This window comes from Ovis aries, chromosome 12 (genome assembly GCF_016772045.2).
Source record: "Ovis aries strain OAR_USU_Benz2616 breed Rambouillet chromosome 12, ARS-UI_Ramb_v3.0, whole genome shotgun sequence".
Taxonomy (NCBI): domain Eukaryota; kingdom Metazoa; phylum Chordata; class Mammalia; order Artiodactyla; family Bovidae; genus Ovis; species Ovis aries.
In genome coordinates, this window is record NC_056065.1 from 50,217,148 (window position 1) to 50,239,148 (window position 22,001).

At 51.2% G+C, this 22,001-nt stretch overlaps 1 protein-coding gene and 1 long non-coding RNA gene across 23 annotated transcripts in view; one reads left to right on the forward strand and one right to left on the reverse strand.

Annotated features, from left to right (window-relative positions):
- Window positions 1–17,480, forward strand: part of GNB1 (G protein subunit beta 1) — a 75,928-nt gene extending 58,448 nt beyond the window's left edge. For 10 of the 22 annotated variants that reach the window (XM_060396559.1, XM_060396560.1, XM_060396564.1 and 7 more), the window contains 6 exons: window positions 804–910; window positions 4,719–4,782; window positions 5,848–6,010; window positions 12,271–12,337; window positions 13,680–13,881; window positions 14,596–17,480. In XM_060396559.1, coding sequence (XP_060252542.1) covers window positions 804–910; window positions 4,719–4,782; window positions 5,848–6,010; window positions 12,271–12,337; window positions 13,680–13,881; window positions 14,596–15,030 — 1,038 coding nt within the window. In that variant the 3' untranslated portion in view covers window positions 15,031–17,480. The remainder of the gene's footprint in view (window positions 1–803; window positions 911–4,718; window positions 4,783–5,847; window positions 6,011–12,270; window positions 12,338–13,679; window positions 13,882–14,595) is intronic. The other 12 variants (XM_060396566.1, XM_060396565.1, XM_042257396.2 and 9 more) reach the window with 2 other exon arrangements.
- Window positions 15,881–21,921, reverse strand: LOC121820796 (uncharacterized). Its single transcript, XR_006061500.2, has 2 exons — window positions 20,132–21,921; window positions 15,881–19,294 (listed from the first exon to the last, which is right to left on the reverse strand). It is a non-coding gene; the product is annotated as an uncharacterized LOC121820796 (long non-coding RNA).
- Window positions 21,922–22,001: the final 80 nt, after the last annotated feature.

Below are 22,001 nucleotides of genomic sequence, written 5' to 3' on the forward strand. Positions count from 1 at the left end.
CCGCTGACAGTGGAACAATGTTGTGAATATACTAAATATTGCTAAATTATATATTTTCAGATGGTGAATTTCACCTCATTGAAAAAAATTTTTTTGTCTCAAACAATGAACAGAAATGTGAAAGAAAAATTATATTCCTTCTTCTGTTGAGGATGATTACATTTTTTTATATCATGTCAATGCTTTAGAAGCTATTGTTTAATTGGGGTTAAACAATAAGTTAAAGTTAGATTGCTGGGATCACCTACATGTGAATTCTCAGATGCACCTCGGACTCTACATTTTTTAAAGACCACTATGGTGACACACTTACCATTTGTCGACCCAGAGTCATGAACATCAGGTTCTTGTGTGTTGGGTGAACAGTAGGTGCACATGCAATTTTGTCCCTTAAACTCCAGAGTGCAGAAGAGATGACCACTTTTGTCCAGCTCAGCACACACAGCACCAAGCAGTCTATGTTCCTGGAGCCCTGTTAGATGGTGACGTAACTGAGGAGGCTGTAATTAGGAGGAAGAACAGCCTTTGAGGGCCGGACAGAGGCAGGAGGAACTGGACCTGGATGGCCAGTTAGTGCGCTGATGGGGGTGGGGGGAGGAGGCTCTGGGCCAGCACCAAGCTGCTGCGCCTGGGCTGGGGCCTCACGATGGAGCGAGGTTGGGCTAACTGGCAGGAGCCAGGCAGGCACAGCCATTGTTGTGGTGGTGTTACTGAGCAGAGTGGGTGTGAAGGAGACTTTGGCAGTGAGGGCGGGGGGAGAGTGTGCCTCCCATAGTGTTAATTCTTGGTAACTTATTTTTAAGATCACAAACAACATTGACCCTGTGGGAAGAATCCAGATGCGCACCAGGAGGACGCTGAGGGGACACTTGGCCAAGATCTATGCCATGCACTGGGGCACCGACTCCAGGTGTGTGGGCGGGAACGCGGGCATGTGGGCATTCATGGTGGGGGGATGGTCGGAGCCCACAGGCTGGGATTGGTAAAGGAAAAACTGGGCACTGCTGTCAGACGTGTAGCAGGCAGGACAGCTGGCCATACTGCTGTTCCCCTGTCACCACCCTCCCCTCAACTTTGTCTTCCCAGCTCCATGGCACAGTGCCCGTGCCACCTCAGGTGGGGTGGTGCCTGTCCTCTGTGTCCCCTGGGGGTTGACCTATCCCCTCCGTGTCACCTTGAGGGGTGACCTGCCCACTGTGCCATGGCTCTTCTTTCCAGCCTGTTCTGGTGGCCTCATGACCACACCCTCTCCTGGTTTTGGTGACCTGGTTCAGTGATCAGAAGCCAGTCCATGTGGTGTCGGGAGAGTTAAAACAGTGCTGCGTGTCTCCTGAGGGCCTGCACTGGGGCACGGAGCATGTACATGAGAGGTGCTTTCTCTGCCTCTCCCTGGCCTGCCCGCCCCACCCCCTTTTCTCTAGTGATCCCTCTGTTCCTTGAATTCTGCCTGTGTTCACACCTCTTTCTAAGTGACTAGTCACCATTGCTCTCTGGGCCTCCTTCCCCTTCCTCGTCCCTTCACCTATAGCATTGCTGAAATGAAATCCATCCAGCTCCTTCTGTCTTCCTGTTGGATGGTACTGGGAATCTTTCTCCATTTTTCCTCCCAAATAAAGAAAAAGCCATGTGATGTTGTGACTGTAATGTGTTTTTTCAGATACCTAACATGTTATACTTTGAGCATCAGATGCTTTTCTCTGAGTTGCATTTTTTTCATGTTTTAATTGTCAGGAATTTTCTGCTTGGTATTTTTTTTCTTTGTTCGTGAAATTGGCTGCTTTAGTGTGTCAACAGCTATAGAACAAAAGATTCTATTTTTAGTTTGTTCTGTACAGTATCCCATATAATTCCAAATGCAAATGAGAGCTAACTTAGATCCTGTTAATGATGGCAATGATCAGAAAGAATAGAAGAGGAAAAAAGGAAAATTGCCCTTACTAATCCATCCATCTTAGACTACTTCTCTCAAAAAATAGATGGCAGTCATATAGTGTCTTACCCTTGGGGTCTTTCCTGATCTGTGTTAACATCAATGTCCTGGTTAGACAGGAAGTTGGATGGACAGTCACTTGTGTCCTGAGAGGTGACCGAGAGCTGTGTTTGAAGAACTATGGCAAGTGTGTGGCCAGAGCTGTGACAATGAAGAGAGGGGCTTAGAGGGCAGGGAGCCCCTAGATCATGCAGGTGTCCTGACCACATCCTCAAGGCTCTGCATGCCCTCTGGTTCGAACACAAACTCTGCTTGGGAATCCAGTGGTGGAAGGTGCAAACGTGAGGACTCAGCAGCTCCAGTTCAGGGTCGTGGTCCCCACGGAGCAGGTTGAGGCAGAGCACCAGGAAGGCTGCCGGGCACCACCTGGCTTGTTCACTTTCTTGGACAGTGTAGGGTACATGGACGTGTGTTGTACAGCTGCTTTTCAAATGGCAATTACTGGTATAATGCCCTTAAACAAGGGCTGTTTCATAATCATAAACTAGGAAAACAAAAAATGATACCAAGGACAACTCCTGCTATCCAGAGCCCTTTGGAGACTTTTCTCCCCTAGATAGCCATGTTTTCTGGAGAGTAAAATTTTCTTCTTTAACATCAGAATTTTTTTTTTTTTTAATGTTTCGGATGTACATTTTGTTTATGGCATCTTCATAGGCATCAGAGTTTATCATACAACTTTATTTCATGACTCAGGGTTAATGAGTCATAATAATAATTTGGGAATACCAGTTATTTTATTATATTTGTGTGGTTCATGGGTATTCTCAGACTATCGCATTAGTTAGCTGGTTGTATTTTAAAACTATAGGAGAGGGACTTGCCTGGTGGTCCAGTAGTTAAGACTCCACGTTCCCAGTGCAGGGGCCTGTATTTGATTCCTGGTCAGGGAACTAGATCCCACATGCTCCAACGAAGATTGGAGATCCTGCGTGCCACAGCTAAGACCTGACACAGCCAAATAAGTAAATATTTTAAAAACAAGTGAATAAATTTAGAAATTTTTCAGGGGAGATAAAGCTGTAGGAGATGCCCAACAGTGAGGTGTGTGGGCGCGCTTGTGTCAGTACATGTTATATGTGTATTTATAATATGTTTATCAATATATTATAATTTTTATATATGAAGTCTACTTTTTATAATGTTTGAGAGTCTCTTTCAATCATGTGAATTAATGTTAAACCTTTTCTCCCTTTTCTGAAATCTGCCAAAGTGATACAGTTGAGAGGGAAACACTGCTAATCCATCCAGGCTTGTGAGTGTGCAGGAAGGGGAGGCCGTGGGACCCAGACTAGGGTTTTGGGCCTTCTCCTGGCTCTGCCTCTGTGCTCCAAGGAAGTGGGAGATAGAAGGAGCCAGGGCCTCATGGCAGTCCTCTTGGGGATTAAGAGGTGTGTCTTCTCTCACCTTCTGGGGGATCAGGGCTGCTTAAAGGTTCCAACCCTGGGCACGTCAGCAGATATTAAGCTTTCTGACGAGGAGACCTTTTCAGAGGTGACCTTCCCAGGGGATGAGCTTCTTTACGTTGGCTCTGATGTTCCAGCCAACCTGTACTTAGAGGGGCCTGAAAATAATAGAGCTGCCAAGTGACCCTTGATCTGATACACAGGGTCTTTCAAGTGCCTGATGTATTTATAACTGCACCGCAAGGCAGGGATTTCCTTTAAGAAATTGCATCCCCAAAATAATAGAGTTGGAGCCTGCATTGGAATTAGTTTTGTCATGCAGAGCTGAACACATGTGTATTCCCTGCCAGACTCCACGTGAAGGAGTCTGTGCATCAGAACATAAGGTCAGTTGTCAGAGTGACTCAAGTGATGGTACCTTCAGGTTTGAGCAGTTCAAGAAGTCAAATGCACTTGTGTCTGAGATGGTTGAGACCGTGTTTCGATGCAGTCTCTGAAACGGCAGACCCTTCTCCTTGTCCACCCTACTGACAGGTCTCTCCGTGGGTACCTTCTCGCCCGTCCTGGAGCAGCGTCGCCTGTAGGGCAGGGTCCCCAGGTTGTCCAGGAGGGGCTGGTTCCTGGAGTACTTGCGTTTGCAGTTCCTTTGCCTATTGGTCATGCTTTCCTTTGGCAACATCCTGTCCATCTCTGCAAATGCAGACAAAGCACCTCTTCATCACACGCGGTCTGTACTTAGCCCAACTGACTGGAGCAAGAAACTTGGCACAGAAAATGTTCGTTAGGCTCTTCTGTGGGACCAGGCACAGCTGTGCTTTAGATTGGCATCTCTTTTCAAGGCAGGTGGGAAACCAGTTCCTTCATGGTTCTAGGAGACCTGGATTCCCATTGTGGTGAGAAATGGGTTATAAATTCTGAGTATCTAAAAACTTATTAGTCCTTTATGTTTATGCTTTTTATGTGTCAAAATGGAACATAAAATTATATACTAAATATTTCCTACCACCTTGACTCTTGAAAGATCTGTAGGCTTCAGATCTGGTGTATGGTGACCAGAAACCACGAGAGAGCAGCTCTAGGCAACCAGCGTGTCTTATCTGAATAGCTGAGGGGCTGCGGCTGGGCCTGCACTCATACCTGTGAGGGTGTTTTCTTCTCATGCTTTCAGAGTTGGTCTAACAATTAGAACTTTGCTGGGGATTATCTAAAGGGAATGTAACTTTGAAGTATGTATTAGTTGTCGTGAGAATATACTTTTCATTTGCTGTCTTTGGGGAGGCTCCAGTGTTGCTGATGAGTTTGCTTTTGTCTCTCTGCTCCAGGCTTCTAGTCAGTGCCTCGCAGGATGGTAAACTTATTATCTGGGATAGCTACACCACAAACAAGGTAGGCACTGCAGACCATGCCCTGAAGACCAGCCCGGGCAAAGGCGGGTGTTTAAACTCTGGGTTCACTTATGCACAATTTGTAAAGGAGAGGGCGGAGGAGCACAGGGGTGTCGCTTTTAGAGTAAAGTTGTTTGGGCCAGATGGAAACCTGGTCACGTAGCTGGCACGTGTGGCCTGTGCTGCCAGGCTGCACTCTTAGGCCATGGTTGGTCTTCCTTACAAGCAGGTGGAGGGAGGGCCTCTTCCATGTTTCTAGGAGCCAGGAATCCAATTTTAGCTCATGGGAAATCTCGTTGTATTTAAAAATGCAAAAGTATAGTTTTCCATTAGTGACTAGTTTTCACAGTAAATAATCTGAAAGATACTATATTTTAAAGTATAAATTATTTAAAAAATTTAATCCAAGGTTGTTCAATCTTTACTGAATAAAAAAAAATATTGTCATTGGTCTAAATGTGTATAGCAGACAAAATTCAGTTGTATTTTGCTAGAGAATACCAAATGTGTATAAAAAGATTGTGGTACTTAAATCGCAGACACAGGCAGGGGCTTGGTAGGATTAATTATAGTAATGTCTAGTTTGATTACTTCACTAAAAATACTTGAGTTTGTGAATTAATTTTATAGTCATTTTGTTAGGCCAATGAAATGTTTTCTTCTTAATATGTAATTTCGATTTGGAGGCTTTGCTGGTATTCCTGAAGTGCCTGCCTGACTAATAAACCTGCATTTGGGATTCTCTGATGGGCCAGTGGTTATGACTCCACATTTTCACTGCCAAAAGCCAGAGTTTGATCCCTGGTCAGGAAACTAATCCTAAAAGCCAAGCAGTGCAGCAATTAAAATAAAAACTCTACATTAAATTGTTGTGCAGCACTGAATTTCTGATTCAATTTTTCCTTCATTTGGCCACTGATAAAAATTATTTTCAAACTAATTTTGGCCAGCGTCTTGCTGTGTCACCTCTGGGGCAGTGACAGATGAAGACAAGAAGCAGGATCACAGTGTTGGTAGGCGATGTGTCTGACCTGCGTGCTCACATCATGTGTGTTCTGCCCTTCAGGTCCATGCCATCCCGCTGCGCTCCTCGTGGGTCATGACATGCGCTTATGCCCCTTCTGGGAACTACGTGGCTTGCGGAGGCCTGGATAACATCTGCTCCATTTACAATCTGAAAACTCGTGAAGGGAATGTACGTGTGAGTCGTGAGCTGGCTGGACACACAGGTACACATTCTCATCAATAAAGTCACAGTCATATGTGCTGTGGCCAGGCATTAGTTGTGTGCTGTGGACACTTGCATCTTCTCAGTAGTTGTTTTATGAGATTGGCTACAGTAATGGCCAGAGATACTCTGAAAGTGAAATCAAAGACAGGCCTTGATACACTTTTACCATTAGGAAGCCTTTGGGTTTAAGTCATGGTAGTGTCTGGTTTTCAAGGATCCTGGGTACTTGGGTCACTGTGTAGTAGCTGGTGGCCCACTTCTTTCCGTATCAGCATGCCATAGTTCATTCTCTTCTCTGCTTCTGAACCATCTTCCATTTTGAGCACTTTCCCCCAAGGGTTTCCTAATCTAAACACGCATGTTACACATACCTGTGTCCACTTGTGCACGCACACGCGCCCCCTGACTGATGACTGACCAGCACTCATGCTGCATAGGGCAGAACAGTCCTGTAGGCCCAGGTCTCCTGAACGGAGCCTGCTGGAACTGTTAGATAGCGGGTTGTTTAGCCAAGTTCAGTTTACCTGTGACAGTTACTATTTACTACAAAAGACATAACATTTCTGGAAAAGGTCTCACCCCAGTATTTTACTTCTCTTGCTGTATTATCATTCAAAACTACACTCTCTGCTCATGTACTTCACATGCAACCAGAGAGTTATCGTAGTTACTGGCGTCCTTTTGACATCATTCAGGCAGTCTGTTAAATTGATTCTGGCCGGTTAATTGTATATCCTTAAACTTTTAAAGATACACTGCCTATATTGCACTGATTTCTGTCCTGTGTCATTTCCTGCCTTTTGTTGGTTTTGGGGTTGCTTCCTTCTTAACTCTAGCTTCTTATTAAGGTGGAACCTTAAGCCTTCCTTCTTTTTCAAACTGAGCCTTTAAAGCTGTAAACTCCCCTCCAAGTGTGGCTTTAGCTATGCTGTCATTCAGTGGGAAATATTTTTTTAACACCATTTTGGTAACCTGTGGTTTCTGATTACATGCAGTTATGTTCAGAAACAATGTTCTGTATTGGTTGAGTTTTTCACATTTGTGGAGGCTCACTTCCCGAGGACCAGGTGGTCTGACAAGGACATGCTGCTTGTGCTCAGGAGGCCAGGCTGTGGGGCAGTTCTCAGTGTGTTTGTCAGAGCAGGACTTTGACATTATTCACATTTTCTGTGTCTTTAGTTTTTTAAGTTGCTGAGGTGGGGTGGATTTCTCTCTTTCTCCCTGCATTCTGGGAATTTCTGCTTCTTGAATTCTGACTTCCGTCAGTGGAAGCAGTTATGTTCCTGACTGTCATTTCTTCCTGAGAACTGACCCTCTTCCTCTCTCAGAACCTCTGCTGGAAAGTGGGCTTTATCTGATGTTCTTGCAACCATTCCAACCTTCTTAGGCTGACTGTTTGCATGGTGTATTTCTTCTGTCTGCATAACTGGATTTATAAAGACAGTCCGTTGTCTACTCTACATGTCTCTGCCTCTCTAGTAGTGTGAGCTTCGTGTCTGCTCCCTGCATTACGGATGCACTGGGATTTATGGTGACCTCTCCTTTCCCACCTCTTTTGGGTTACCTGATTGTTTAGAATTCTATTTTATAGTTTTATCTGTTGGCTTTTTGGTTACCTCTTTGAATTATATTTTAGGGGTTATGCAGGGATTACAGCATACATTCACAATTCTTAAGGTGCGGCCAGGTTTGTTGTGTCCGTTTATGTGAAAGACAAGAGTCTTGTAGCCATAAATGTCCATTTCCTGCCTGCCCTTCCTTACCCTTTACAAACTTTTCTTTTTCTGGGTTTTGCATCCTTGTATGTTGTAAGCCCCCAGTATATTGTTACACTTTTTCCTTTAAACATGCTTAGCCATTTGAAGAAAATTGAATAGTCTCTTACATTTACACAAGTCTGTACCATTTCTGTTGCTCATTCCTTCCTGTAGACATGCGCTTTCTCCTGGGTGCCTTTCAGCCTGAGGGGCTTGCTTTAGCGCTTCTTACAGTCGGTTTGGATCTCCACAAGGAATACTGTCTGTTCTCACCTGAAAATACTGACTATCCTTCATTCCTGAAGAATATTTTTACTGATATATTTAATTTGGGGTTGGTATTATTTTCTTTTAGCATTTTAAAGATTTTTCTTTATTTTTCAGCAGCTTGACTGACTTGCCTTGAAGTGATTTTGTTTATTGTGCTTCAGCACCTTGACTTTGTAAAGTTCTGTCTTTCACTAAATTGGGGAAATTTTAGAGGTCCGCTTTCTGTCCTTGGTGCTCTCTCCTTGTGTGCATTCACGTCATCCCTTAGATCCCACCTCCCACTTCTCCAGAGCCATCCTCTAGTGCATGTGACTGCTGTCACCACCATAGTGTTGTTAAGACCACCCAGCAAGCCATTTAAGTCAGATGTTTACTTTTTCAGTTCTAGAATTTGTTTGCTTTTTAAAAAATTAGTTCTCGTTTCTCTGCTGAGATTGCCCGTCTTTTTAAATTTATAATGAGCATAGTTAGGATCCTTGTGAGCAGTTTAAAATTCTTATCTGCCAGTTCTAGTGGTCAGTCCCTTGAGGTTGGTCTTGGTGGCTCCTTCCTCTCGAATGTAGGTGACAGTTTTCCTGCTTCTTGGTGCATCTAGTGATTTGACTTGCATCCTGGGCTTTTGCGGCTGTTGTATTGTGCAGACTACTCTCCTGGAATCTTGCCATGTGGTCCTGTGCGGAGCAGCCGTGCTATGTGGGCTCAGCTGTCTTGCCTGTCTGTGGTTTGGACAGATGTGGGGGAGTCGGTGCGTGATTTTTTAGGGCCTGGTATGGCTTTCTCCTTTCTAGGTTTTCTTCTTTCACTTTCTGGCTGTGGTTGCCCAGAACCCTGTACTGGCTGCTCAAGAAAGTTGGGCCACAGATGTGCTGTCTGAGGTGTGGCTGTGTGGTTGTGGCTGTCACAGGAGGGGACCTGCCTGCAGGCACAGCACCTGAAAAACAAGGTCCCCCAGTGCCTCCAGGTGCAGGCTCCCCTTCAGTTTGTCTGCTGCTGCTTCCAATGTTTGTAGGAGTTTGCTTTTATATTTGTCCAGCGCTCATAGTTGTTGGGGGAAGGTTACTCCTGGGGGTGGAACCCAGCCTAGCCTGCCTGCCTGCCCCATCCTTCTGTCCAGTGAGCACCCTTCATAAGCCACTTTGCTTACAGCGTCAGTGAACTCACAGCACTTAAAAAACATTCTTACTGTTTATCAATCTCTTATTATCCAGTTCAGTGTATGGACTTCCATTTTTAATTAAATCTTTTAAATTTTTTAGCACTTTGTTTGCTGAAAGAAAAAATAAAACTAACATTAGAATGCATTAGAAATTGTGTTTCCTTCATGCAGTGTGAACTCTTCTTGAGAGCTGAGTGGTGTGTTTTAAACATTCGACATCTTAAGGCTATTTGTGACATTTCAGATATGATGCTTCAGATCAATAAAGGTTAACGTTCGATGAGCTTCACGTAGCCTCCCTTTAGTCAGGCGAGGGTGCAAAAGGTCAGTGGACTCAGTAGATCGGGGCACGTGTGGTCTGTCTCATCTCTGTCCTTCCTAACTTCATCTGAGGGCATTGGTACCTCTCATTCAGGCATCTCAGGCCTGAGCATTAAGCCGGGGTTGGGACATTTTCTTGAAGGATCTTAGAACTCATTTGCAATAAAACCCATCTGGGTGCTCTTCTCAGCAGGCCCTCATGCTTGGTGGTGTCTGCAGAGTCGGGGCAGGCATCAAGCTTGTGCAGCCTCAGGAAGGAGGCTCCTGTGATCAGTTTCACATTGCTGTTGTTTCCATAAGATACGGGGCCCACTTGGAGCAAGCCGAGCTTCCTTCTCTCGAGTTGGCCTCCCAGGCTGTGGGAGCGCTTGCGGGGCCGAGGGAGCACCTGTCAGACGACGCTCTGTCCTCCGGTGTCTCACCTTCCTTCTAAGTTATCTGTCCTGCAGAGTGCAAGGTGCCCTCTGGAAACGACTTAGGAACTGAGCTTCCAGCCTTGAGGTAGAGTGGTGGCGTTGTGACTACGTTACATACAGAATAACCTTTTGAGTGCTGTTTTGGCAAAAAGGCATTATTAGATCATGTGTTTGAGAAATCAGTAATGCCCTGAAAGTGCCGCCACCTTTCCTAAACCTCCCATCCCAGTGCAGACGTGGTGTCTTCCTGGGATCACCTGGTCAGGAGTTTAGCCAGAACTTCCTGGGGCCGTGATGGCCTGCCCTCCTGCGGTGGCTAGCGCTTCATGTTTGTGGGCTGGGCTGTCCTTGCTGTCCGGGGCCCCCGGCCTGTTGGTTCCTTTTTCCTTGACAGGAGCCAGCAGGCTGGGCTGTAGGAGGAAAGAGGGCCTGTCCTGCTTCATTCCAGGCCTCCTCCCTCTGGACTGTGGCCTGCTCGTCCCTGCACCAGGCCATCCTGCTGCCACTCGTGGTCTCAGAGAGGCCCTGGCGCACCCCCACTTGGTGCCATGTTTGTCTGTTTCCCTGACCCTCTGGGGCTCTGGAAAGGCACCAGTGCCTGGGCCAGCTACCTTTCTGCTGAGGACACACACAGGGACACACGTGCACACACAAACTGCAGGGAAGAGGTCCTGCTGAGAGCACACAGGCACACTCACAGGCACACACCCACACTCTTGGGAAAGGGGTTCTACTTAGGGTGCACACAAATGTACAAACATGCACACACACACACACACACCCCCATGAGGAAGGGATTTGGTGAGGGCACACACACACAGGTGCACATAAACTCATATATGCCCACAGGGAAGGGCACACACACACACACACGCACACAGGGTGGGAAGAGGTTCTGCTGAGGGCATCTACACGCACACACCTCCATAGGCAAGGGGTTTTGGTGAGGGCACACACAGCCTGCCTGGTTCCTAAGGATCCACCAGCTGGTGTGTGCTGACCATCTGGGCCCTGAAGAGGCCAGAGCTTGTTGCCAGTGCTTAAAGTCCATGGCCGTAACATTCAGCTGCTGGTTCTCGGGGCAGGAACCTCATGGGCCCCATGTGACCGCCACCTGCAGGAGATGGACAGAGGTCATCTTCGAGGGCCTGCTTCTTTGTCGTTGACCTGGGAGTGCCTGGGTCTGGCCCTGTGTGCGGTACTGGTGGGGCTGCGGCCTCCACAGTGCTCCTTCCAGGCGGCCGTTCTCACCAGTCGGACAGGGCAGTGCCGGAGGCTCCAGGGCTGGATCCCGGGAGACTGGCCTGTATGAGGGTAGCAGTGTGCCAGGAAATGAGTGCTGTTCTTGGAGAGGAGCTCTGAGACCTTGGGAGGAGCCCCTGGGGGCGGCTGAGGGCACCCATGTGGTCCCTGGTGTCCTATAGACATGATATGGACTCTAGGGAGCACTTGACCACATGTCCTTGTCTAGGCACAGAATTGATATTCTGAAATTGTTGTCTCTATTTCTTCTATGGGAGACAGTGAGGTAATGTGTTAGGTAAAGGCTTTGTTTTCTCAACAACCTTATGCTTTCCACATCAGCAGCTGTCAGCAGGCTTTTCCTCTCTTGGTATGTATTTTGTCTTTGGTTTTACTGAGAAACACAGCATCACAAGTAGCTCTGTGTGGCCTGGGAAGACTTGGTAGGAGCTCGGCCTGCTGGGGTCAGGGGCTGCCCTGCCACTGTCCCTGGACCTCCTGGGTGGGGTGCTCACTCCGTACGTGTAGTCCTCAGAGTCACTTATGCTAAGACAGCAGAGATGGTGGTGAACAGGGCTTATTCAGGAGAAATCAAATGTAGGCCCTACAGAACGGATCTTCTTCATGTTTGCCCTTCCTTATTTCAAAAGGGGATGCAGGCTGGGACCTGGCCTTAGCGCGAGGCTCTGCCTCGCCTCATGCTGGTTGGAGTGTGGAAATGAGTAACACACAGCAGTTTCCACGCTGACCCCGCACTTGTCCCACAGAAACAAGTCTGCCTCCAGCCCTGCACCCCAGTCTCTTGTCCCTGCAGACCCTCCATCCTGCCTCCTCCTGCCACGTCAGGGGCCGGGAGGATGTGCGTGTGCTCAGGGCGCCTCCTTCCTCCTGGTGTCCAGTCGTGTGACTCTGCTCTTGCCCGCAGTGCCTGCAGTCTGTGTGGCTTTGTTCCTCTTTCCAGCACACAGGGCAGGGCCAGAGGTAGTGGACATGGTGTTTGCCTCACTTTGCATGGGCCTTCCCACTGGTCACTCCCATTTACAAGATGTAGAGTCAGGTGCTCACAGCTGGGGCCATTGTTGGGTCTGTTTTCCAGGTTACCTGTCCTGCTGCCGTTTTCTGGATGACAATCAGATCGTTACCAGCTCTGGAGACACCACCTGGTGAGTCCCAGTGTGCTGAACCTGTCTCACACTATTCTCCCCGCCGTGCAGCTGAGCCACAGGGAAGCCCTCAGCCAGGCCACTGTAACTGGACACGGCCCTGGGGCTTCAGACATAGGTGCAGAGAGGTGGGCCAGTTCATGGTGCTCTGTGTAGATGTGAAATTTCAGTTTTGAACAACTAAGAACTGATTTTGAAACTAGAGCTTTGCGTGGAACACCCACTTGTCTTCCTCACAGTTCACCTTCCTGGGCCACAGTTACTAGCCTTGGGGGGTGAGCTTCAGCCCCCTCAGGTGAGCACTGCCCCCCTGTGGGGTCTGAGCACAGCTTCAAAGTAGCAGGTGTCACAGGAGTTTCCACCACCTTATTGGTGGAAGACAGTGAAACTCTGTGAAGTGTTCGCTTGTGGCACCAAAACATATCCTTTAAAATCATCAAGAAATTAAGTCATTTCAGGCTTAAACTGCCCCTGTGGATTTTTCTGGTTCTTTGAGGCAAGATGTGGTGGCTGAGAGCCAGCAGGCCACACGGGAGGGTGGGGGCAGCCTGGCCAGCCCTGCTCGGTAAGGTGTCCTTTGTGTGTGTGCTCACCGAAGATCTGCAGTCTATCTTGACTGCCCATTTGGGAAGAACCTTTGTATTAGAAGGTATTTTTGGAAGCTTTTTTCACTTGGGAAGGATGTTTTTTGGACTGGGGGTGGGGGGGTTGTCTGTCTTCTTTCCTGCTTGTCCGTCAGGCCCTAGAGAGGGGTCCCCCATGCTTGGATGTGGGGGCTGGATTGAGCTGGTTTTCTGTGAGGCTGACAGGGAACGAGGAGCATCTGATGGCCTTGCTTCTGTTGGGGAACCACAGAAACAACGCGTACGTCCTTGCTACACTGCCATGTCTCACCTTTCTCTGGCCTAGAGTAGCCTCTCGAGTTGATGGCCATGGACCCCAAGCGTGGCTCTGCCCCATGGAGTGACCCAGCCTCTGGGCTCTGGTGGGCATGGAGCTGTCCAGCAGGGGCACCAACTGGAGGCCCTCTGCTGCCCCTTATGAGCCCCTGCAGGGCTCAAGCGTGCAGCTCAGCCTACAAGTGTCCTGCTGGACAGGCACTCGGCTTCCTCTTCTGCTGATGTATGAGCTAATGTGAGAATCAGAGCAGCCCCAGGCAGACTCACCCATGTCGTGTGTGTGCTTGGCTCTGTAACAACCCATTTGAGCAAAGTCACTACAGGGTGCAGATCTGTCTTACGTGAAGCGTGGATGTTGGCTGCAGGCCTGGGGGTTTGAGGGAGTTTGTTGCATATCTGGTCTTCGAAGCAAGGGGGTAACCCCTGTCATTGCTCTGTTCCAGTGCCCTGTGGGACATCGAGACTGGCCAGCAGACGACCACATTCACTGGACACACCGGGGACGTCATGAGCCTTTCACTCGCTCCAGACACCAGACTGTTTGTCTCTGGTGCTTGTGACGCTTCAGCCAAACTCTGGGACGTGCGAGAAGGGATGTGCCGGCAAACCTTCACCGGCCACGAGTCTGACATCAATGCCATCTGTGTGAGTTGAGGTCACAGGTGTGGGTCAGGGCCCCTGGCTGGCCATCAGCAGGTTGGAGTCCTCAGGAGCTACAGCTGTGTCAGCCAGTTGGAAAATGTTTTCAGGGTTAGGTGTTCTCTCTTTTCTATGCAAATACAGTCGAATGGACAAAAACTCTCTGTGGGAGACTTGACTGTGATTCGCTTTGTCCCAGCGAGGCCCACGTGTGTCTCTCTCCCAGGGTGACCGACCAATGACTGACCGTGAGGCTTCCTCCTGTTGGGGGCAAATAGTCCCGTAACTGACCCTGTCAGGCGATCCTCTGTGGGGCTCTGGGGGCACAGCAGTGGAGGGAGCCTGCCCTTGTCCACATTGCCCTGACAGGAGGGCCTGGCCCTTCGAGGAGCCGGAGGTGGGGAGGGGGAGAAAGTGTCTGCTTGCGGAGCCGTCCTCCACGTGGTCAGGTGGCCTGACTCCAGCGCCTGTGGGCACCGAGCCATGGGCGGCAGCCACACTCTTGCTGTTCCCTCGGGACCATGATGGTGACGGGAAGCCACCTCTTTGCCCACATCTGGTCCCTCCTGGTCCCTGCGCAGCGTCTGCTGTTCCGGCCAGAGCCTGGTCCTAGCTGGTCTCCAACTCCTGTGCCCACAGTACCCTGCGTTGGGCAGTCTGTGTTTCCAGTGTTTCTTTCTGTCCGTCTGCAAACTGTCTCGGCTTGCTTGCTCTTTCCAGTTCTTCCCGAACGGCAACGCATTTGCCACTGGCTCAGACGATGCCACCTGCCGGCTGTTTGACCTCCGTGCAGACCAGGAGCTCATGACCTACTCCCATGACAACATCATCTGTGGGATCACCTCTGTCTCCTTCTCCAAGAGTGGGCGCCTCCTTCTCGCAGGGTACGACGACTTCAACTGCAACGTCTGGGACGCCCTCAAGGCCGACAGGGCAGGTAGGACGCTGCCGGGCCTCACTGGGTCTGCAGAGGGATGGAGCACACTCAGCTGCGACATGTGGGCTGGCAAAGGGACAGGAGCCAGGCCCTGGCACCAGAAGCTCTTGGCGATGTCATGTGGCTCACGCAGGCAGGACTGGGCCAGCCGCGTCCTCATAGCTGGGGCACAGGTTCAGCAGGGACCCCTGGAAGCACAAAGTGTGATGGTGGGGTGAAGTATGTAGTTGTCAAGTGTATTGAAGGAGGTTGTGCAGATGAGAACTTGCTGTCTCAGTGCTGGAGAGGGAGCATGGCTGTTGGCCTATGGCCTCTTCTTCTGGGGGCCCCTCTTCTCTCCTGCTCCCCTGAGTGCCCTCGGGTCTGCGGCCTCTGTCCTGACAGCACGGGGTGCTCTGAGATACAGCCTCAGATTCCTCTGGAAAGACGTGGCTGATGATTGTCCAAGCACTGACCACTGCGTGTCACAGGGCGCCCTGTCTGGGGGAGGGCGATCGCTGTGCCTGTCCTTAAGGCCCACCCTCTGTGCTGTGCCCTTTGTGTTGGGATCCTTTCCTCACCACCGAGGCCTGGCAGGGACTGGGTGTGGGGGTTTCTGGTTCCACTTCAGCAAGTGGCTGGACCCCAGGCTGACCACACTGTCCTCTGCCCCCAGGGGTCTTGGCCGGGCATGACAACCGCGTGAGCTGCCTGGGGGTAACTGATGACGGGATGGCCGTGGCTACGGGGTCCTGGGACAGCTTCCTCAAAATCTGGAACTAACCCTCACAGGTAAGAGGCAGCCCACACCCTTCCCTGCTTGCAGCTCCATGTTTCTCACAACATGGAGGGAGCTGTGGGTTGGGGCTCCTGGGGTCATTTGGACGTGGCTGCCCTGGGCTTGCAGGCAGGTGAGCTCTGCAGTTAGCCTGAGTACTTGCTGTGCCCCCATCCTGAGCGGGTGCAGCTGCCATGCCACTCTGCACCTGGGCCAGGTGCTGCGTTTCTCTTCATGGTCTCGATTCTGTTTAAAGCAGCAGGTGGACGCCACAGTGACTGGAAGACCATTCCAGCCTTGGACCGTTGCAGATAGCATTTCCCATCTACCCCTACTAACGCGGACGCCCTGCACCCTTCAGAACTTCAAAAGGGCAAGACCTTCCCCTCACTTATTGCTGAAACCAAGAGCACAATTCCCACTGAGAGAAGAATCTCTGTGCTGTAACTAAAACGAATCGTGCATTCCTTCCGGGACCATTGTCTTTGTTTTCCTTTTTTGTTTGTTTTGAATGAATTTAAAAGGAAATACTATAATAAAAATGTTAACAAGAAGGTAAACTTGAGTGTAATTGTAAGACAGACACACCTTTTTACTAGTTTATTTGAAATCTTGATCAGTAATCCTGTTTGATGATGTTCATGCAAAACAAGTTGAGGACTTCATCTTGTAATTGACTCTGAATTCTAGATTGTGTTTGTAACAGGATTTTGCAGACATGATTCATATTTCCTTCTTAAAATATATTTCTTTCTGCTCGTAGTTAAACAGAGAAGGAGGGTCTGGTGTAGCCTCTCTGAGATTGTTAATGATGTAAATTTAGTCCCTGGTTTTTTTTACTTCCGTCTCGTGTCACATGACCGTCGTGCGCATGGTGTAGAAGGATGATGCTGAGAAGTCAAGGGACTGAGCACGCGGACGAACAGTGGCCGCGTCAGGCGCCCTTCCCCCGACCCACCCTCTCCCCTCAGCTTGGTTTTTAGTCTCACCCAGTCTCCTTGTGAAGTTGGAGGGAGGCTGACCCAGCAGCGCAACACTACCCTGTGCCCCACCCGGCCACCACGAGCCTCCGTCCTCAAGAGCGGTGCCGTCCTGTGCGTGGAGAGTCAGTCAGTTATTTGTGTATGAAACAATGTACAAATCAATGTTTTGAAAATAATGATCTCAAAGTTTCTAAGTTAAATTTTAAAAAACCTGATTGTTTGCCATTTGGGGTGGGTTTGCTCTTAGAACCGCATGCTGTAGAAATGCTCACAGTGCATATAGGACTCAGTCCTTAGATGTTCTTTTTCTTTGAAGAAATAACCTCTTTGAAGTTGTGACGTCGCGCTCTGTCCACCTCGCGTCGCTCCTCTGTGCACACGCATCGCATTGGAGGCCGTGCAGTTAACGGCCTACACGCTCGCCTGGCGAGATGTCACTGTTTTCTTTCTTTAAAAAACAAGTCCTGTTCCAAAATTGTTGTTGGATGGGGTGGGGGGTGTACAGGGAACGGAGTCCCTGGCCTCCCTTGTGGATTTCTCACGGCCCGCCTCTCCCGGGAACCAGCCTTTGTGCCGAGGCAGACCACTTTTCTAACACGCAGATGACCCTGGTTCTGTGCGCGTCCAGTGTTGGGCAGCGGTGCTGGGACAACGCGGGCCTCCTCCCCGCGCCAGCGCCCCCGTAGTGGCAGCAGTGGCTTCTCCACCTGTGTTTGCACCATCCTTTGCGCCCTGTGCCCTGGACCCGCAGAGAGTGGGATGAGCCCCCGCCCCCGTCGGCACCTCTGTAGAGCTCTCTGCACCCTGTCCCTCACCTTTTGTATTTAATTTTAAAGTCAATGTACTGCAAGGAAGCTGGATGCAAGATAGATCCTATATTCAACTGTACTGTTATTTAAGATGTAATAAAGCAGTTTGACATGAGGGATCTTGGCGTGACTGCTCGTGTGTTGGGCTGTTCTGGTGTCTGGAGGCAGCTGCCTCCCCCGCTGCCCACTCTTCTGTCCATGTCCCTTGTCCCCATCACAGTTCAGTTGCTCAGTTGTGTCCAACTGTGCGACCCCGTGAACTGCAGCATGCCAGGCCTCCTTGTCCATCACCAACTCCCGGAGTTTACCCATGAAAGGTATGGCTGGTCTTTAGATGGGCCTCCAGAGCAGGGGCGTCCTGCCAGCCCTGGCCCTTCGTCCCTGGGCAGCAATCTGTCCTTTCCTCTTCTGAGCCTGAGCCATGCCCCCCCACTTCCCTCCCCAAGATACTAAGGACCTTACTCAATAGACAATACTTCTCTTCAGATCAGACTCTTTTCATCTTTGAATGAAAAGAACTGCGTCTTACAAGAAAGAATGAACATCAGCCCCCCTCACATGAGAAACAGTGCACTTCAGTGAGGAGAGCCCCTCACTCCACCCCAGGATCGAGTCCTGCTTCTGCTGCAGGACACTTTTCCTTCAGCCCTCGGTGTTCCATAAGGTTAAGGCTGCCTCAGTATTCCCTGGGTCAGGTTCGTGAATAAGCAAAGACTGCTCTCAGTGGGAAGCGTTCCCACCTGAATCTCCCATTTCCGAGGATCAGGAAGACACAGGCATCAGGTCCACACCACCTCCCCCCCCACACACACAGCTTTGTCCCTGGGGAGGGGTGGCTGGGACTGGCACCTTCTCAGGGGTTGCTTCTGCAAGGACCATGGGTGCAGTTTCTCAGTGACTGACAGCCTGAACAGTGGGTTCGCCTGGTTTCAACCTCCGCCCCCACTTCTCTCTGAAATAAATTATTACTTGAATGTTTTAACAGCCAACTGCCTCACAGAATGCCAGAGAGCATCTAAGGTGCTCCCTGGGCTGGCAGCCTGAGGTTAGGGAGGGAGGGTCTCCTGGGGTCAGGAAGCCTTTGTCATGGCAGAGGGCACACCTGCTGCTGGCCACTTGCAGAGGGAGCAGGTGGGCACAGGAGCCTCTGCGAGGGCCAGCTCACCCAGGGATCCTCTGAGTTGGGGCCGGGGATGCTGAGACAGCCCTCTGCTGCCTTGAGGCTACTGGTACACCTTGTCAGGAAAGTGGTCACTGAAAATGGGTGTTGGGGACGTTGAGGGCAGACAGGCAGCCAGCCAGCCAGAGGTGTTAAGTGACACCACTGGCACTGTGCTGCCCGGTGTGAACCTCGGACTTGATGCTGGAAGCCCAGGACCCTCAGTGCAAGCATGCGGCTCCCAGGGCCTGGATGCACCTGGGACATGACATCCCCCCTGTCCCACCTCCCCTCCAGGGCGCCTGCTCTTCTCCTTTCTTCCTCCAGCCTCATCCCACAGCCTCCGTCCCTAGCGTCCAAAGTAGCCGCTAGCTCTGGTGGGCATTCCTCTTATCAGTTGTGATGTCCATACTCTGCCCTGGACCCATGGTTGCTGGACACAAACTGAGTCCTTGCAGGGAGCCTGGGATCACTTGGGCCCCCATCTCTGTTCTCACGTGCACACGTGGTGTCCATCCCACCCAGCACCAGCACCCACACAATAGGAAGGTCCTCAGAGCCCCTGTGCCCACCCCCAGGGTCCCTCATTACGTGTGAGAGCAGGAAAAGGCTGCCCTGCCCCCACCATTCTTGCTCCAACTCACCCACATCTCCACCATTCCCCATTCCTGGAGTCCAGCCAATGGAAGGGGCAGAAAATCCTGCTCTTTGACATCCTTGTGACCTGGGGCCAGTTACTTGGCCTCTCTGTGCCTGGGGTTCCCTGTGAGAAAACTGCAACAACAAAAGCACCTGCTCTGAGGCCTTGTGAGAACTTGTTGAGTCCCACATGTGTGAGGTGCTGGAGCGGGCGCTGCACTATCAGAGAACCCCCCACCCCCACCGCAGGCCCGTGATGTTTGCTCCCTCGGCCCAGGTTGCCTCTGCTGGGGCTCTTATGGGCTCTTGGCAGGGCATGCTCACACAAACACATGCATGCCCCTGCACCTGAGGGTTTGGTTCCCTGCAGTATTGTGTTCCAAGTGGGCAGTTCTGGACACTGGTCCCTGGGGAGGACTGGGAAGGGTGGGACAGGAGGGGTCAGCAACCAGGGCCTGTTGGCTGGAGGCCAGCACTGGGGGACACCCCCGTCTACAGGGAGACTCCATGTCTCAGCCACTTCCCCTTTCAGGTGTGGGGCAGCCTCCCACTACCCTGTCCCCCGCAGCCAGGCACAGCTGAGGCCTACATCCCCAAGAGCTTGGAGCAGGACCCCAAACAGAAGTGCCGTCTCCAGACCCTGCACCCAAATCCAAAGGTGCTTCCTGCCTGAGTGAGTCCAGCTCTGGGCAGGCAGCCCTGTCTGCTCCCTCTACAGCCCCCCATCCCCCACCCTTGCTTTCCCCCATCTTTCCACCCTCAGAAGAGGAGGGGTCCAGGTTTGGGTATCGAAAGCTTAAATGGTAGGGGAGCCATGTTTACAAAAAAGAAACATTAGAGTCTAGCAGTATGGCACTGGGAAAGTTCACACCCATGGCCTTTCCTGAACCCTCAGCCCCTCTGAGGCACACTGGCATACCTGCCCAGCCCACGTGGGCCTGACTGGCGTCCACCTCCCATCCCTACACCTACCTGCATTCCTGCTGCTGACCCTTCCCTCTGCCCCAGTTCATTCCAGCTCAGCCCTGCTCTCAGCCCAAGCAAGATCTCCTCCAGGAAACTTCCAGAGGCCTAAAGTGCCCCTCCCTGCACTATCCTGGACCGCAGTGTGTAAGCTGGAGGCTCTGAGGCCCGGGAGAAGCCTCAGGGCCTGCTGGGAGAAATTGCACAATAGGTTCAGCTGAGGGAAGCCACAGCCCCATCTTCTCATCTCTGAAATGCGGAAGCGCTCCTGCCCGAGGTCTGCCTGAGGTCCCGGATAGACAGACTTCCATGGTCACAAACACACACCACACAAGTTCCCTTTAGAGAGGGTTGCACAGGAAGGGTGCCTGCTGGGTGACCTTGGCTTGTTACCAGGCCAGAGCTGCCTTCTCTGCCCACTCTGCCTGCTCTAGAAGGTTCTTGGGGGCCCTAGCCAAGCATTCGTATTATTGCGCTGCTGCTGCTGCTGCTAAGTCGCTTCAATCGTGCCCGACTCTGTGCGACCCCATAGACAGCAGCCCACCAGGCTCCTCTGTCCCTGGGATTCTCCAGGCAAGAACACTGGAGTGGGTTGCCATGTCCTTCTCCAATGCATGAAAGTAAAGAGTGAAAGTGGTCGCTCAGTCGTGTCTGACTCTTAGCAACCCCATGGACTGCAGCCTATCAGGTTCCTCCACCCATGGGATTTTCCAGGCAAGAGTACCAGAGTGGGTAGCCATTGCCTTCTCTGTGCTAATATCATCCAAAAAATGCAACTCAAAAGGCTTTGCTTTTCTGTGGGTGTGTGGCTGAGGGGAGGTCACTTTGAGGAAGTGGTTGGGTTTTCAAAATAACCAGATATGGGGAAGTTTGGAGCTTGAGAAATCCCCCCAAATTCCCACCATCTTTGCCCTGCTTGCCATTCACCCTTGATGATCCCATGGTCCTGTGGTCATGTAAGAAGTGTCCTTTGCTATGCCCAGGTGTGTTCGAGGTCTCTGAATACAGGGCCAGGCGTTCCCAGCCAGAGAAGATGTCAGCAGCAGGTATGCAGATACATAAATTTAAAGGCCAGGCTGCTGCAAAGGACCTCGTTGTCTGCACACGGCCTGGACCAGATGCTCTGTCCAGGAGGCCTAGGGGGAGAGGAAAAAGGTGGCTCACCCAGGCTCATTTACAGAGGCCCTGCATCATCACATCCAGGAGCCCAGCACACCACTGGGACACTTGACTCACTGCCCTGGTGGTGCATAACCTGTCAATTCAGCAAGACTTGGGTAACCTACCATGCCTGGACTTGGGGTTGCGGGAGAGCAGTTCCCTCTTGGGCCCTTCCTCCCTCCTCTCTAGGTCCTTCAATGAGGAAGCACAATGTTGGCAGGTCACCCTTGAGGGGCCCCGCTTGAGACCTTGCCTAGAGTCCCTCAGGTCCAGGGGGTGTGCAAGGAGCCGCCGGGCTGCTTGGGGTGGGCCAGGCCCACGATGGCAGGACCAGGCCGCTGCCTCCACCTGTGTCCTGTGCTGGCAGCCAAGGGGCGCAGTTCTATGCCAAAGTACTTTCCTTCTAAGCAGTGGTTAAGGAGTCCGCGGCAGGCAGTGTCACCACTAGCTGGGCAGTCAGCCCACCGGGAGGGATGCGAGAGGGGCGGGGCCCGGGTCGGCGAACCTGCTTAGGACACAGCGAGGTGAGTAGATACCTAGCGTAGCCCTGAGGCCCCCGCTCCTCCCCAGAGGGCAACTCCTAGCCCGCGCGCACTCTGCGCACAGTGCCTCCAACCCAGGCCTCGGTCCCGCCCTCTGTCCGGGCCTAGCTTCAGAGCCGGCCTCCCCACCTGCGAGGGGCGGGACGAGCGTGCAGCGCATGCGTATGGCGCCGGGC